This window comes from Annulohypoxylon truncatum (genome assembly GCF_022578515.1).
Source record: "Annulohypoxylon truncatum strain CBS 140777 unplaced genomic scaffold F4807scaffold_24, whole genome shotgun sequence".
NCBI classification, from domain to species: domain Eukaryota; kingdom Fungi; phylum Ascomycota; class Sordariomycetes; order Xylariales; family Hypoxylaceae; genus Annulohypoxylon; species Annulohypoxylon truncatum.
The window spans coordinates 350,821-363,741 of NW_025953810.1; the positions used below are offsets into that span (position 1 = coordinate 350,821).

At 47.3% G+C, this 12,921-nt stretch overlaps 4 protein-coding genes across 4 annotated transcripts; 2 read left to right on the plus strand and 2 right to left on the minus strand.

Annotated features, from left to right (window-relative positions):
• Positions 1-40: 40 nt before the first annotated feature.
• On the plus strand, positions 41-3,428 carry F4807DRAFT_452576 (acetyl-CoA synthetase-like protein; the record flags this gene model as incomplete). The annotated part of the gene is made up of 3 exons (XM_048000347.1): positions 41-230; positions 282-474; positions 539-3,428. The coding sequence occupies 3 exons, from the start codon at positions 41-43 to the stop codon at positions 3,426-3,428; spliced, it is 3,273 nt and encodes a 1,090-aa protein (XP_047852557.1).
• A 2,910-nt stretch (positions 3,429-6,338) lies between these two features.
• Positions 6,339-8,123, plus strand: F4807DRAFT_162981 (uncharacterized protein). Its single transcript, XM_047993357.1, has 3 exons — positions 6,339-7,004; positions 7,073-7,436; positions 7,516-8,123. Exons 1-3 carry the CDS (start codon positions 6,670-6,672, stop codon positions 7,969-7,971), a joined length of 1,155 nt encoding a protein of 384 aa, XP_047852558.1. The 5' UTR covers positions 6,339-6,669; the 3' UTR covers positions 7,972-8,123.
• F4807DRAFT_163003 (uncharacterized protein) lies at positions 7,880-9,519 on the minus strand. The gene is made up of 2 exons (XM_047993358.1): positions 8,197-9,519; positions 7,880-8,140 (listed from the first exon to the last, which is right to left on the minus strand). Exon 1 carries the CDS (start codon positions 9,376-9,378, stop codon positions 8,275-8,277), a length of 1,104 nt encoding a protein of 367 aa, XP_047852559.1. The 5' UTR covers positions 9,379-9,519; the 3' UTR covers positions 7,880-8,140; positions 8,197-8,274.
• A 413-nt stretch (positions 9,520-9,932) lies between these two features.
• Positions 9,933-11,847, minus strand: F4807DRAFT_163183 (MFS general substrate transporter). Its single transcript, XM_047993359.1, has 9 exons — positions 11,766-11,847; positions 11,605-11,702; positions 11,421-11,541; positions 10,977-11,361; positions 10,787-10,917; positions 10,587-10,709; positions 10,311-10,533; positions 10,134-10,239; positions 9,933-10,076 (listed from the first exon to the last, which is right to left on the minus strand). The coding sequence occupies exons 2-9, from the start codon at positions 11,684-11,686 to the stop codon at positions 10,003-10,005; spliced, it is 1,245 nt and encodes a 414-aa protein (XP_047852560.1). The 5' UTR covers positions 11,687-11,702; positions 11,766-11,847; the 3' UTR covers positions 9,933-10,002.
• Between the last annotated feature and the right edge of the window lie 1,074 nt (positions 11,848-12,921).

Here is a 12,921-nt window from a genome sequence, read left to right on the forward strand (position 1 = left end):
TACACCAGTTACCATAATCACTCTTTTTTCTATATGATCCATGGCGCATTTAGATTTGAATTACTTCACATGCACTTTAGGGCAAGCAGCAACCCTACGAAAAGAGGATGATGGAAACCAGAATTCCTTCAAAACAATCTTATCATTGATTGAAACGCAAGCAAAACGCCTCCCTGGGCATCCGGCCCTCGGGCTTGCCAACTATAAATCGAATATCTCACCTCACTGGCGTAGGTTACTTGCCGTTTTTCTCTGAGATATATGGTACTAAGAGTGCGTAGCGCTCGACCAAGTTACATTTTCAGAAATATGCAGCCTATCAAAGATAGCGGCCGCAAAGCTCGCGAAAGCTTTAGATATCGAAGCTAGAAATGATGAATCACCTGTAGTAGGGATATCGTGTGCCAGTAACCTCGAATTCGTCTTAACATGGCTGGGGCTCATGCGACTAGGGTGTAAGCCATTTTTGCTGGCGTAAGGTTCCCTTAACTCGTTAATCTTCTCATCGCGTTTCCTGTATGCTTATCTCTACTCCTAGTCCTCAACTTGACTGTCGAGCGCTAGAACATCTTTGCAAGAATTCTGGCATCAAGACGATTCTCATAGACGAGTCGCAAGAAAAGCGGGGCACCCAATTTAAAGGGGGCATTAACATAATCAAGATACCATTATTCCAGGAAGCGCGTTCCCCATATGACGGTTATTTCGACCAAAATTCGTATCTCGATACAGAATGCGATATAGCGTACTTTTTGCACTCTTCAGGCACATCATCTGGAGTGCCGAAGCCAATGCCGCAGACTCAATGGGGGGCAGTGGGTTGCTTGCCATGCTTTCCACGTATAAACCAACCTGCCACATTTACGACCACGCCTCTATATCACGGTGGCCTGGCAGACTGCTTCAGGGCTTGGACTAGTGGGGCTATGATCTGGCTCTTCCCAGAAGGCGTGGTACCTGTCACCGGCGCCAATGTTGTCCGCTCAGTGGCATACGCCAGCGAAAGAAGCTCAGTTCCCGTGAAGTATTTCTCATCTGTGCCGTATGTGTTACAATTACTAGCCGAAGATAATGAAGGAGTTCGTATGCTCCAGGACATGGATCTAGTCGGTGTTGGTGGCGCTGCTTTGGCCGCTTCGATCGGTGATAAGTTGGTGGAGCGGGGAGTTAAACTGGTGTCGCGGATGGGGAGTGCCGAATGTGGGTTTCTCATGTCTTCGCACCGCGACTATGTTCAGGACAAGGAATGGCAGTACCTCCGGCCGATCGATGACTCTACGCTTCTGTCATTTGAACCGAGAGAAAGCGGCTTGTCAGAGCTTGTCGTGAAGCCGAACTGGCCACTTACAACGATAACAAATCGCGACGATGGTTCGTATGCTACGTCGGATCTATTCGAACCGCACCCGTCACTGAAAAATGCTTGGCGATATCACAGTCGAGCGGATGCTCAGATCACGCTAGCGAATGGCAAAAAATTTGATCCTTCTCCGCTTGAAGAGTCCATAAAAACTTCGAGTCCACTTGTACGCGACGTCCTCATCTTCGGTGCAGGCAAAGACTATGCTGGTGCTCTATTGTTCAAGACATCAAACGAATCTTCCGACGAAGGTGTTATTGAAGCTGTTTGGCCACAAGTTCAGAAACTGAACAAGGAGACGCAAAGTCATTGTCGTCTAACGAAGTCGATGCTAATTGCCATCGAACCGGAAGGAGAAGAACCTCTACCAAAGAGCAGCAAGGGGTCCATATTACGGCATCAAGCTGAGGCCCGGTATGCCGATGCGATCGAGAGATCCTATTCGGGTGGGGGAATTACTCCTATAAATAACCAGGTCGTTTCTGATGCGGATCTCAGCACCTTCGTCCTGGACTTATTTACTCAAGTTCTAGGTCGCGAAATCGACCCTCGTGGGGATGTTTTCCAGCAGGGGGTTGACTCGATAGCGTGTATCCAGATAAGAAAGCGCATCGAGTCTCATATTTTCCCCGAAAGATCTCCGAAACTACCCCTGAATATTATTTATGATAATGGAAACGTTATTACATTGGTCGAGAATCTCATCCGAACGCGCAACGGTAAAAGTCTCTGCGACTCTGACGGCAGCGTCGACGAACTGGAGCTGATGCAACAGCTCGCCGACAAATACAGCGAGTTTGAGACATATAACGTCGGTTCGCATAAGAAAGACCGCGATGTTGTTGTACTTACGGGTGCTACAGGAGCACTCGGAGCACACATGCTGTCTGCACTATGCAACGATGCTAGAGTCCGCAAGGTCTACTGTCTGGTTCGAAGCCGGACAAAACTTGGTGCTAAGAAGCGGGTATTGAACGCGTTATCAGATCGTGGATTGCCGAGGCCCCATGGTCTAGACATATCACAAGTTACTGATGACAAAGTTGTCTGCCTCCCCTACCGAGTTGCTGAAGCTCATCTCGGTCTTCCTGACCAAGAATGGACATATATCGTGGCCGAAGCTACGGTTTTCATCCATGCAGCGTGGCCGGTTAACTTCAGTCTCCGTCTTAGCTCTTTCGAAGACCATATAGCGGGAACACGGAACGTGATCGATATGGCGGTTTCGAGTAGCGCACGCTGCTTTTTCATTAGCTCGACAGCAGCAGTGAGTGCCGACCCATCATCCGTTATCGCGGAGAAGGCGTCGCTAGATCCATCGCATGCTTCGGCTCTGGGCTACTCAAGGTCCAAATGGGTAGCGGAGCGAGTTTGCGCTAGAGCCCATGAGAGATTATTCAGGGACTCGTCTACTCGTCCTTCGATGAGTACGGACATCTCGGTGATCCGTGTTGGTCAGCTCTGCGGGAATCAAGCTGGCGTATGGAACGCAACCGAAGCGTACCCGTTGATGCTATCAACCGCTTCCCTCGTGCAGTGTTTACCAGAACTATCACATGAAACGCTGAATTGGTTACCGGTAGATCAGGCAGCAAAGATAATCCTGGAAATCGCGCTGCCGGAAAATGAACCCCTCAAGGCGCTAGCTAGCTCGGAGATACCCATATACCATGTTTTGAACCCTCACAGGTCGCCAACATGGAATCAGTTGCTTCAGTGGGTCTCAGAGACGCCAGAAGATCCTTCATTCCAAGTAGTCCAACCTGCAGAATGGCTGCGGCAACTGGAATCGTCGTTTAGTGGTTCACAAGCAAGACATCCGTCCCAAGCCCTACTGGGATTGTGGAGACAGCGATATACTGATGCGACTATCCCCTCCGAGCAGAAAGATGAGCGCCGCTATACCAACACCCCGGAGTACCCCATATTTGATATCGTATCTAGTTTGCGATTGTCACAGACAATGAGAAATATTAGACCTCTCAGCCATGATAGGGTAATGAGGATGTGGAGTTGGATCCAGGAGAATATGACGATGAGAGATGATGCACAGCACCTCATTACATAATCGCAAACTTGAGTATAGGTAAATTCACATGGTGTAAGTTCCAAATGTGTTTTGTGTTTCGTTTGATTCTATTTGGTGAGCCTCAAATAGTTTCGAAAGAACACTGAGGTGGTTATAATGAAGGCTTTGGTATTACGAAGAGGAAGTCTTATTTTGACTATTTGAATAACTACCAAATAAGCAACTTGTAGATGCTGTTGTGGAAGGCTATTATAGATAAGTAGGAGTATCTGGTTTTCCTAGAGACTAGACTTGACGGGCTCTACAACCCAAGAATAAAGGATATAAGATGAAACTTAAGGACTTCTCTTCTATATATCTACCTACGCGATTACTAATATGTATTCTGCCTACACTTCAAAAAGATCGTGGAGCTAGAGTTGCAGTTGGCCCTCTAGATCTATGGTATAAATCATCGTAACCTCCCGTTGATATAAAATCTTCGCAATTTTATTTTGGGAGATACAGTTGAGGTGGATATCGAAGGGGGTAGCAGTTTTGAATGGAAAGATAGGTAGAAATAGTGAATCGAAATAATTCATGTCTCGTTGAGTTGCCACTTGAGGGATGATATCTCCGTGGATAGATCTGATTTGACATTTACTCAAGGCTAATCTCGATCTTCATATTTTACTCGTCATAAAACTTATCTTCCTAGATGTTGTTTGCCACAAGAGGAAACGTGATGATTGGTTAGACAGTTTTCCCCGGTCTCGTGGGTCATAGTAAGCGAATATCCCACCATTAGTCTCGGGTAAGGTATACGATCATAATGGGGTGAGACAAGATACAGAGTTTAATGTTCGATTAGTTATATGTCTCTTAAATTACCAAGAAATCTTTACCATCACGTAATAGTTTGGTATAGGTCTTATACACCTTGCCGGCTTCATCACGTTCACCTTCAGGATATAGGCAATAGACGAGTCATACGCCACTTCTTGGTAGCTGTACTTTTGCTCGGCGATCTATGCTGGCTCGTATCTCGGGAATCATGCCCTCTTTGTCACTTACACTTCTATCTGCATGCAGACTCGGTATCAAAACAAGGTTTCCCAGTATTTTGTGCACCAATTCTTCCTCGAATCTTGGGGTAACATTGTGCTAACCGCCCTCGACCCAAATCACGATAGTTTCGGCTGTGCCCGTGATGCGGTTCATTGTGCAGGGACCAGACTTCTCCCAGCTTGTCAAGTGATAGTGGGATAAAGTTCCAGACTCGTATCTTGCATGTTAACATCTTGCGTTCTTCTGCTGATTGGTTCGTAATTTAGATGTTTATCTGTAGTAAAACGTAGTGCTGGTTGTCATCAGGTTCAACAGCATATACTTAGGCCGTCTTCGAAAAAAACCCGCCATTTTCACCAGGTTGTATGGGATGCATCCTGATTACTCCAAGTCTCTAAATCCATGCTGAGACAACCATAACATCGTTGATGTACCCATGCTACATAGGATCATGTATCTCGATGGGAGTTGTTCGGAGATGAAATACATCAGGTTGATGTAATGTGCTCGAGAGTACCTTGGTAATGATGTATATAGGGTTAAGCCAGAAACTGATAGCAGCCCCTCATGCCGTGTTCCCCGGATATATGGCAGGGACAAATAAGGTGGACGTTTCTAGCAGCAATGGAAAAAATGGATGTTAGCATTGTTGGTACGCCAGCATATAGACTAAATTGGTTGTTTTTAGTCAGAGTTTGAAAACGAGAAACAAAAGAGGCGTTGTCCAAATTGAGTGTGTATTATGTGTATGATAAAATCCTTCCAGTCCGTCTATGCAATCCATGCAACGCTTCGGCAGATGTTACGCAGCCGACGATGTGGACCTATAGGAATTCGTCGATAGCTCTCCGCATTCTCAAAGGGACCAATTACACCGGATCTGCGGAAAGCATGGCGCGAAAAGTGACAGGACACCGCGGCAAACCGTCACATTTTATCAATAGATCAATGGGGACGAAGAGATTGATCTGGGGATCAGCAACCAGCCTTGCCAGCTTTGAGCGCACCGACTCGAACTCATTGTGATAAGCAAGGTCTAGTCCCAGGTGTAAGGGGCCTTGGATCCTCTAGGCGTCCTCCTTTATCTCCGTTATCGGGCGTCGTACCGTACTCCGAGCAGTACTAACGGAGATAACGTCGCATGGAGACCTGGCGACGTGACGGCAGCTCAGACGCATCTCACGCATATAGGATTCTGTATGTGTAAGAGGCGTGGTCATACGTCTCGAATCGGATTAAAGATATGATAATATATGACAATATGACAATCACTTAGTTGTCGTTTGCCGTTTGTCGTATATTGAAGCGGGCCAAAATATCCGGCCGCGAAGGGGTATACAGTATGTATAACATAGTATACACATGCATGCAAATAACTATCAACAAAGTCAGCGGGGTGGTAAAATGGCCTAGGCACCTGCGCGCGGTGGCAGGGTAACGAGGTACCTACGAGGCCCAAAATAGGGGCATTTTTCTCATTCAGCCCCAAACACTTGATGCTCGTAGTCATCAATCCTCTCTAACCGACATCGCGAAAACTAATGCGCAGCCGTTCTCGGGATTCGGTTTCTGTTTCCTAAGCTGCGTCAGGTTTGTGCATCGCGGCTCTTCCCTTTTCCCAGGTGGCATCGCATCTGATAGTCTGGATGCCGCTTTAATTGACGTCCGGTAACGCTGGGGTAGCCCCTCCACACCTTTCAATCTGATAATCCCTTCGTCAGGTTGAACCACGTATGTTGGCGAGTAATTCCTATCGAGATATAGTGAATGGCTAACTTGCTGATTGGAGAGATATCTGATACACGGCCGGACCGACACGCCCTCATCGTCGGTTCCACTACGATGCCGCCCTATCTTGAGGGTGTCGACAAGCTCGGTATGGACAAACCCGTGTCTTGTCTATCTATCATCACGATGCCCAATCCTCGACGAGATTCGTCATAGATGATACCAGCGACGCATTTTCCGGGGCCCCGTAGCTTTTCCATTGGCGAGATGAAGCGAACTATTGATTAGAGTCAAGGACTTGGAGATAAGGACTAGACGGACCCCGGACTGGCAGCGCCGGCTTCATCATCATAAATGGGAGCCTCGAGAACGCTTTTATGACTTCGATGTTGAGCTGCCATTATCTGCATTGATTTCATTACCACCACTACCGGTGTAATCACTTTTCCCACATTTAGAAATTTTTTCGTATCTACCCTGATACATTTGCACCTTTATATTCCAAATGGCCGCTGCAGCAGTATTGCCAGCTCCCGTTGACACTAAGCGGAACTGGACTCCGATCATTACGGCACCTGCTGTGTCAACTGTCGGAAATGATGCCTTTGATCCCTCGCGACACCTTGCCTTCAAGGAGACACCGAAGGTGTACACCATGAAGGAGATTGGTCTCCCTGAGGATACTGGCATCTCTCAGGTCGCTGTTTCAGAGCCGTTCCCTCTATTCACAGAGGAGGCTGTTATGAGGATGAGGCAAGAGGTCCTCAGCCCTGAGGTTCTAAGCAACTGCCAGTATTCCAGCAACTTGGCACAATGCCAACTAAGAGGGTTCGCGAATAAGTAAGTTTTCTCTAAAGATTCTAGAGAATATTATACGTACAAATGTGGCTAACTAGAAACTACTCTAGGTACGCACCTTTTGTGTACGACGTATGGAAAAGCCCGGAGACGCTAGCTATCATCTCGAAAGTCGCAGGTATCGACCTTGTGACTGAGATGGACTTTGAAATCGGCCACATCAATATCTCGGTCAAATCGGAGAAGGAGAAGGAGGAAGAGATCCAAGCCTTCAACGACCGGGCCCAATATGAGGCCGACGAGGGCATTGCGGGCTGTCCTTGGGAGGATGACAAGCCCATTGTGGACTGGCACACGGACAGCTACCCCTTCGTCTGCGTGACCATGCTTAGTGACTGCACTACTATGATCGGAGGCGAGACGGCCCTCCGCACAGGTAACGGAGAGGTCATGAAAGTGCGAGGTCCTCAAATGGTAAGCTCTATCTCAGATATGGACTCATCACCCCTTGAAATTACCAAAGACGAAATAATTAATCATGTACCTAAATTAGGGCTGCGCGGTGGTGCTTCAAGGTAGATACATAGAGCACCAGGCTCTACGAGCACTTGGCACGGCGGAGCGTATCAGCATGGTAACTTCGTTTCGGCCACGATCCCCTAAGGTGCGAGATGACACGGTCTTAACGACCGTTCGACCCATCTCCAACCTCTCGGAGCTGTATAACCAGTTCAGCGAGTACCGCCTTGAGATTCTCGAGGAGCGTGTCCGACAGCAGTTGAAGGAGCTACGTGAAGCTAACAGTGCCGGTCGCAAGATTGCAACACGCAAGCTGAAAGCCTTCTTCGAGGAGCAGGAGAAATTCCTTGCTCATATGAACCGTGAAATGGTCGATGACGAGAACGTCATGATGGGAAGCATTGACGACAGCCACCTTCTCACGAAGAGCGGCGAGGCGACCGCTAAGAAAGCGGATTCCAAGTCCAAGAAACGCCCTAGACGTTCCTAAAGAGCGAGCCTAGAAGGGAATGTGTATGCAGTTATACACGTGTGGTTATAGTTCTAAACTTAAGGTCACATTAGGCCTGACCTTGTTCTATTTAGGTACCCGCTAGTATGAGATGGTCATATGAGCAGCAAGGGGAGATGATTATTTGAAACAGCCGTGTTGCTGTGTTCTATCATTCCAGTTAGCGTTGTAGCGTTCTATCAATTAATTGAAATCATATCTTACTCCACTGAAGCTATGTTTCGGTTCATAAACGTCTTTGGGCTTTGTCGAGTTTCAGTTAAAGCATAAATCGCGGAGATTTTAATACGGAGGCGGGTCATCCGCGGGAGGTGCCCGTGTGGTCGCATTGCTATCGGCTATGCGAGCAAAGATGCGCTCTCTTGCTTTTTGCAACTCTTGCCTTGATGTCTCCAACGTGGATGCATGAATATTCATATCTTGCTCGGCTTCTTGGTGCCTCGACTTTGCTAGAGATAGTTGACCGAGTAGGAAACCTTGAGCTCGCTCAAGAGCTGCGCGAGAATCTTTGACCCTTTCATGGAAGGCCATGTCACTAAAAATATTGTCGAATAAAACATCGCCCAATAGACTGCCACCTGCAATTCCGATGGCCGGGAGATTCTGTACATGCTGAGACATACGTTGTGACTGCCGTACGAGCAAGCGCACCTGGTTAACCTCGTTGTCGGCTTTGTCCAGTGCGTTACGCTCCATGAAATCCGAAAATGTGCCCCCGCCAAACATATCCATCCGGCTGTAACTCAGTGCTTCCTCCGTGTAGGCAAGAGCCTTGTTGAGCCGTGCTTTAGCTTCTGATAGGAGATTCACGACTTGCAGTTCTGTTTCTACTACTATGCGAGAATTGTGATATGCCTGCAACGCGGTCTCTGCGTTCTGCTCAGAACGATCTTCCTCGGGGAATGCTGGTGTTGGTCCTTGAAAGATACTATCGTAAAGACTGTCAAGTTGTTGTTGTGCTTCCTTGTGGCGATCCACCTCAGCCTCTAAATCGCTCTGTACCTCCAAAGCCTTAGAACGCATAACTCTAATGTTCTCCTCTTGCTCTTTGGCCTGGTGTTCCTTCTGCAAGGCAGCGAAGTATTCTCGCTCCTCCTTCTCGGCCCGAGCTTGAAATTTGTCCGTTTTCCCGCTCACACGGTAGGCGAAGCGCTTCATGACCGAGTCGCGATATCTCTTATGTTCCTTAAACTCTTTATTTCGTTGCGCGTCCAACACGACAATGCGTTTCTGTATATTAGACAGCTCGTTATTGAGGTCATCGATGTAACGTTTCTGTTGCTCCAATGCTGGCAGCGCATGATCAGTCTCAGCGAGAAGAGCTAATAGATCTTCATTGCGAGGGGCAGCCGCTTTGATCGCATTTGTAATTGAAGTTGACGCCATGGTGAGTGAAACTGGTGCAGGTAATTCTTAGGTCGCATGGAAAGAATATCAAGGAAACCTTGACTTTCTAGGTGCCGCTGTCATTTTATATCCCTTCGAGGCTCCCACTATATATGGGGTGCTCAGTTTGAGTGAGTGATTCATGAGCCTTAACACTGCCACGCTCAGGCGGCCCTTCAAGCTTTGCGACAGGCACAATTCAGGTCTTGGCTTACGCCGGGAAGTCTGGATGTTGTCTGGCGAAAGTACCACGGTTATCTTGAGCATAGCAGAATATGAGACACTATTTAATGAGTATGGTATTATTTAACGATGAAAGTCGCACTCTACCATTGTGACTATGAGAACGCAATAAAAGCTCTCGGAGTAGAATGTTTGGCGAGGGGTTCATCTCACTTGGAAACCGGAGGACGGTGGGGATGTTTAGTTTTAGCTTAGGTAACAACCATGGCAATAGAAAACCCCACGTATTGTGGCTGTACATTCATATGTGGCTGTGTGCCCGGTCGAGAGACAGATTCATAGTGGTCCAAGCTTATACATTGACGTAATCCAGGAAATCTTAAATTTCTTAGTTGAATTTGAGTGATGACTAAATTTATTTCTACTTGGTCGTTACATCTATCACCTACCCAACTTTTTATTCCTCATCAATAAGGCTGCGGTTGTCGCCATCACTGAACATAACAACGACACACCTGACTGCAGTTAGCGTTTGAATATACCGAAATCATGCTAGTTGATGGTATTCTTACCGTGACTAAACTCGAATCCGCGCACGTACGCCCGTACAACTACTCGGGCTACTTGCTTCGGTGCTTCATCGAGATAATCAACTCGCGCAGTAGCTTGCTTGATGATCTTTATTTGAGGTTAGTACGAGAAGCATTATGGTCAAAGAATTTGAAGATGTGGCTAGACCAAGTACATACCTTCTCAGCCTCAATCCCTTCTATGCCAAGGCTACGTAAACTCGACGCCAGTTCCGCAGGCATTATCCCCTGCATCACGGCATTACAGCCAGCCATGCCTAGGATCGACCCAATAGGTATTGTCAGATATAAGCCCGATGCTGCCACTGCTCTATCCATGGGATTTATTGCCGCTTGGAGAGCAACGAAAACTGCATTCAGGGACATGCCAGTACCGAAGCCGCTATCATATCTACAGTAAGTAAAGAAACGCATATGCACGATCGACTCACTCACCCAGGGAAAATATATAATGATTCAGCCCAGTCAGTTTCACCTTTCCATCTAAGTATCATTAACGCATAGCAAACGAATGAGACTACCCCTGCGAATACCAGTGGCGCTTTGAAGTAACCAGTTCTTCATATGTTCGCATCATGTTAGTGTCGACCAGGTAATGAGTGGGCCTGGGTCGGCCTCAAAAGAGAGCTACTGACCTCCGGATCCAAGCCCCAGTTAAAAGACCACCAATGGTATTGCCAATGACAGCTGGCATGAGATGAGCCCCAGCGACGGTACTTGATGACCTTTGGGTAACTTGGAAGTAAAGTGGGACGGCGAACATCATCTAAGACACAAGTGAGTAACTCCGATCTAAAGGATTGTGTCCGAATTCAGGGGACATACTCCAACTTGGGCAGCCGTCTGGCAACCCATGATAAGGTAGCTGAAGACTACATCTCTATTCCTAAGCAACCTTAGCGGAAATATGGGCTCTTTTGCCCAGCGCATCTCCGTTACGATAAATAATGTTAACAAGACAGCTCCTATTATCAAAAGCGATAAAACGATAGGGCTTGTCCACGGCACCTCTTGTCCAGCAATCCTTAATGGTAAAAGTAGCGATAAGATCCCGCTGCCGAGGAATATAGCACCTAGAAAGTCGATCCTAGCCAGTTTAGCCTTCATGGATCCAGCATCGATTTGACCTTGTCTTGTCGTTAGGCTTGGAAGCACCAGTGCGCAAAGGATCATGGCGAATATGAATATTGGTGCCTGTCCGAAAAACGACCTTGCAATCGCTATAATCAGTTCGCCAAGTACCTGCATCACGAGTTGCCATCAACATACCATCTCCAACCTATCGTGTCGGCAAGAAAGCCTCCCACAGGCCCGCCTAAACTTCGGCCAACGGTAGCAACGACGTTGAGATAACTTTGCCACGAAGCTACGTCTCTCAACGGCGCCAGATCTGGGAGGTTGTGAGTCTACATTAAACAACATCTAACTTTGAAAAAGAGTTCATTGGACTCACCAGTAATGATCACAGCGGCCAGGGACATCAATCCAGCACCCCCAGAACCCGATATCACGCGGCCAACAATGACTTGCCACATCGACTGGCCAACACCACTATACGGAAGTATTTCATGAGCTTTCAATCCGAAATCCAGGGGTTTATCTTGATAGCCTTACATCAGGGCACTAGGAGAAATCAGTTTTTGGAACTCAAGTCATCGTGGGAGTCTCGATCGATCTGCTTACCATCCGATAGCGAAGAGCGCATAAGCTACTAATAAAATAGACTTCCGGCCATATATGTCGCTCAGTTTGCCATACTTGTGATCCCATTATTAGACATTTGGCATAGCAACATTAAGAGGCCTTGCTTACTAGCGATTGAGTAGCAGCCCCGGCAAGAAGGAAGCTTATGAATAACCAGCTGGAATTCTCAAGATCGTTGAATTCCGATGCTATTATAGGATGTGTTGCAATCACCAATGAGCCGTCCGCGCTCGAAGCGAATACCCCTGAAATACACGTTAGTGAATCGGGTGCTTAGGCGGCCTAAATATGTCGGGATCCACATTTTGGATATTCTTAACTTACCAACAAGCAAAGCGATCACGACTTTAGCAATGAAGCCATTGCTATAGACTGGTTGCGCTGGTTCTCCTAAAGTGGTTCCTGATTCGCGTTGTTCCTCCTCGTCGGATTTTGCAATACTTCCATAAGCCGCCACTGAAGAGGAATTTTCGATAAAGCTACCACTACCACCATCAGAGAATTGACTGGGACTCTCGTCCCCTGAGTCGGTACTATGTGCATCTCGTTGCAAGAGCCTAGTGGTCTCGTTAACGGCCAATTCAGGTTCGGGGTGAGCTGTCATAGTGATATTTGGACGGTATGACGATGAAGACCTGAGACACAACTCTTCAGGATTGGGAGAAAATGTAGGTAAGATCGGGAACGTGTGGCACAATCCATCGACTCGTATAGGCACTTAGTCGCGTTGCAATTCGACGTAGATACACTAATTCGGGATAGCTGAAGCTGCGATCACGTCATGCCCCCGGCCTAGCACATAATGTCAATCGATTCGAAATCATTCGTCCAACGGCGAATGGAACGCATTATAAGGAAGAACCTATCCAAATTGATTCGCTTGAGGATCCATTATCCTACTAGCTAATATCCCAAGTATTTTATCCGATATCTCAAAATTCAAGTTAATCGCGACGAATATGTAGGCAGCTTCCAAATCACGCAATACGCTTGGCTTACTTAAAAAGCAAATGCCAAGCCAACTTGAAGACAAGACCTCGGCAGGACTGCTGCTGCGGTTTCCATG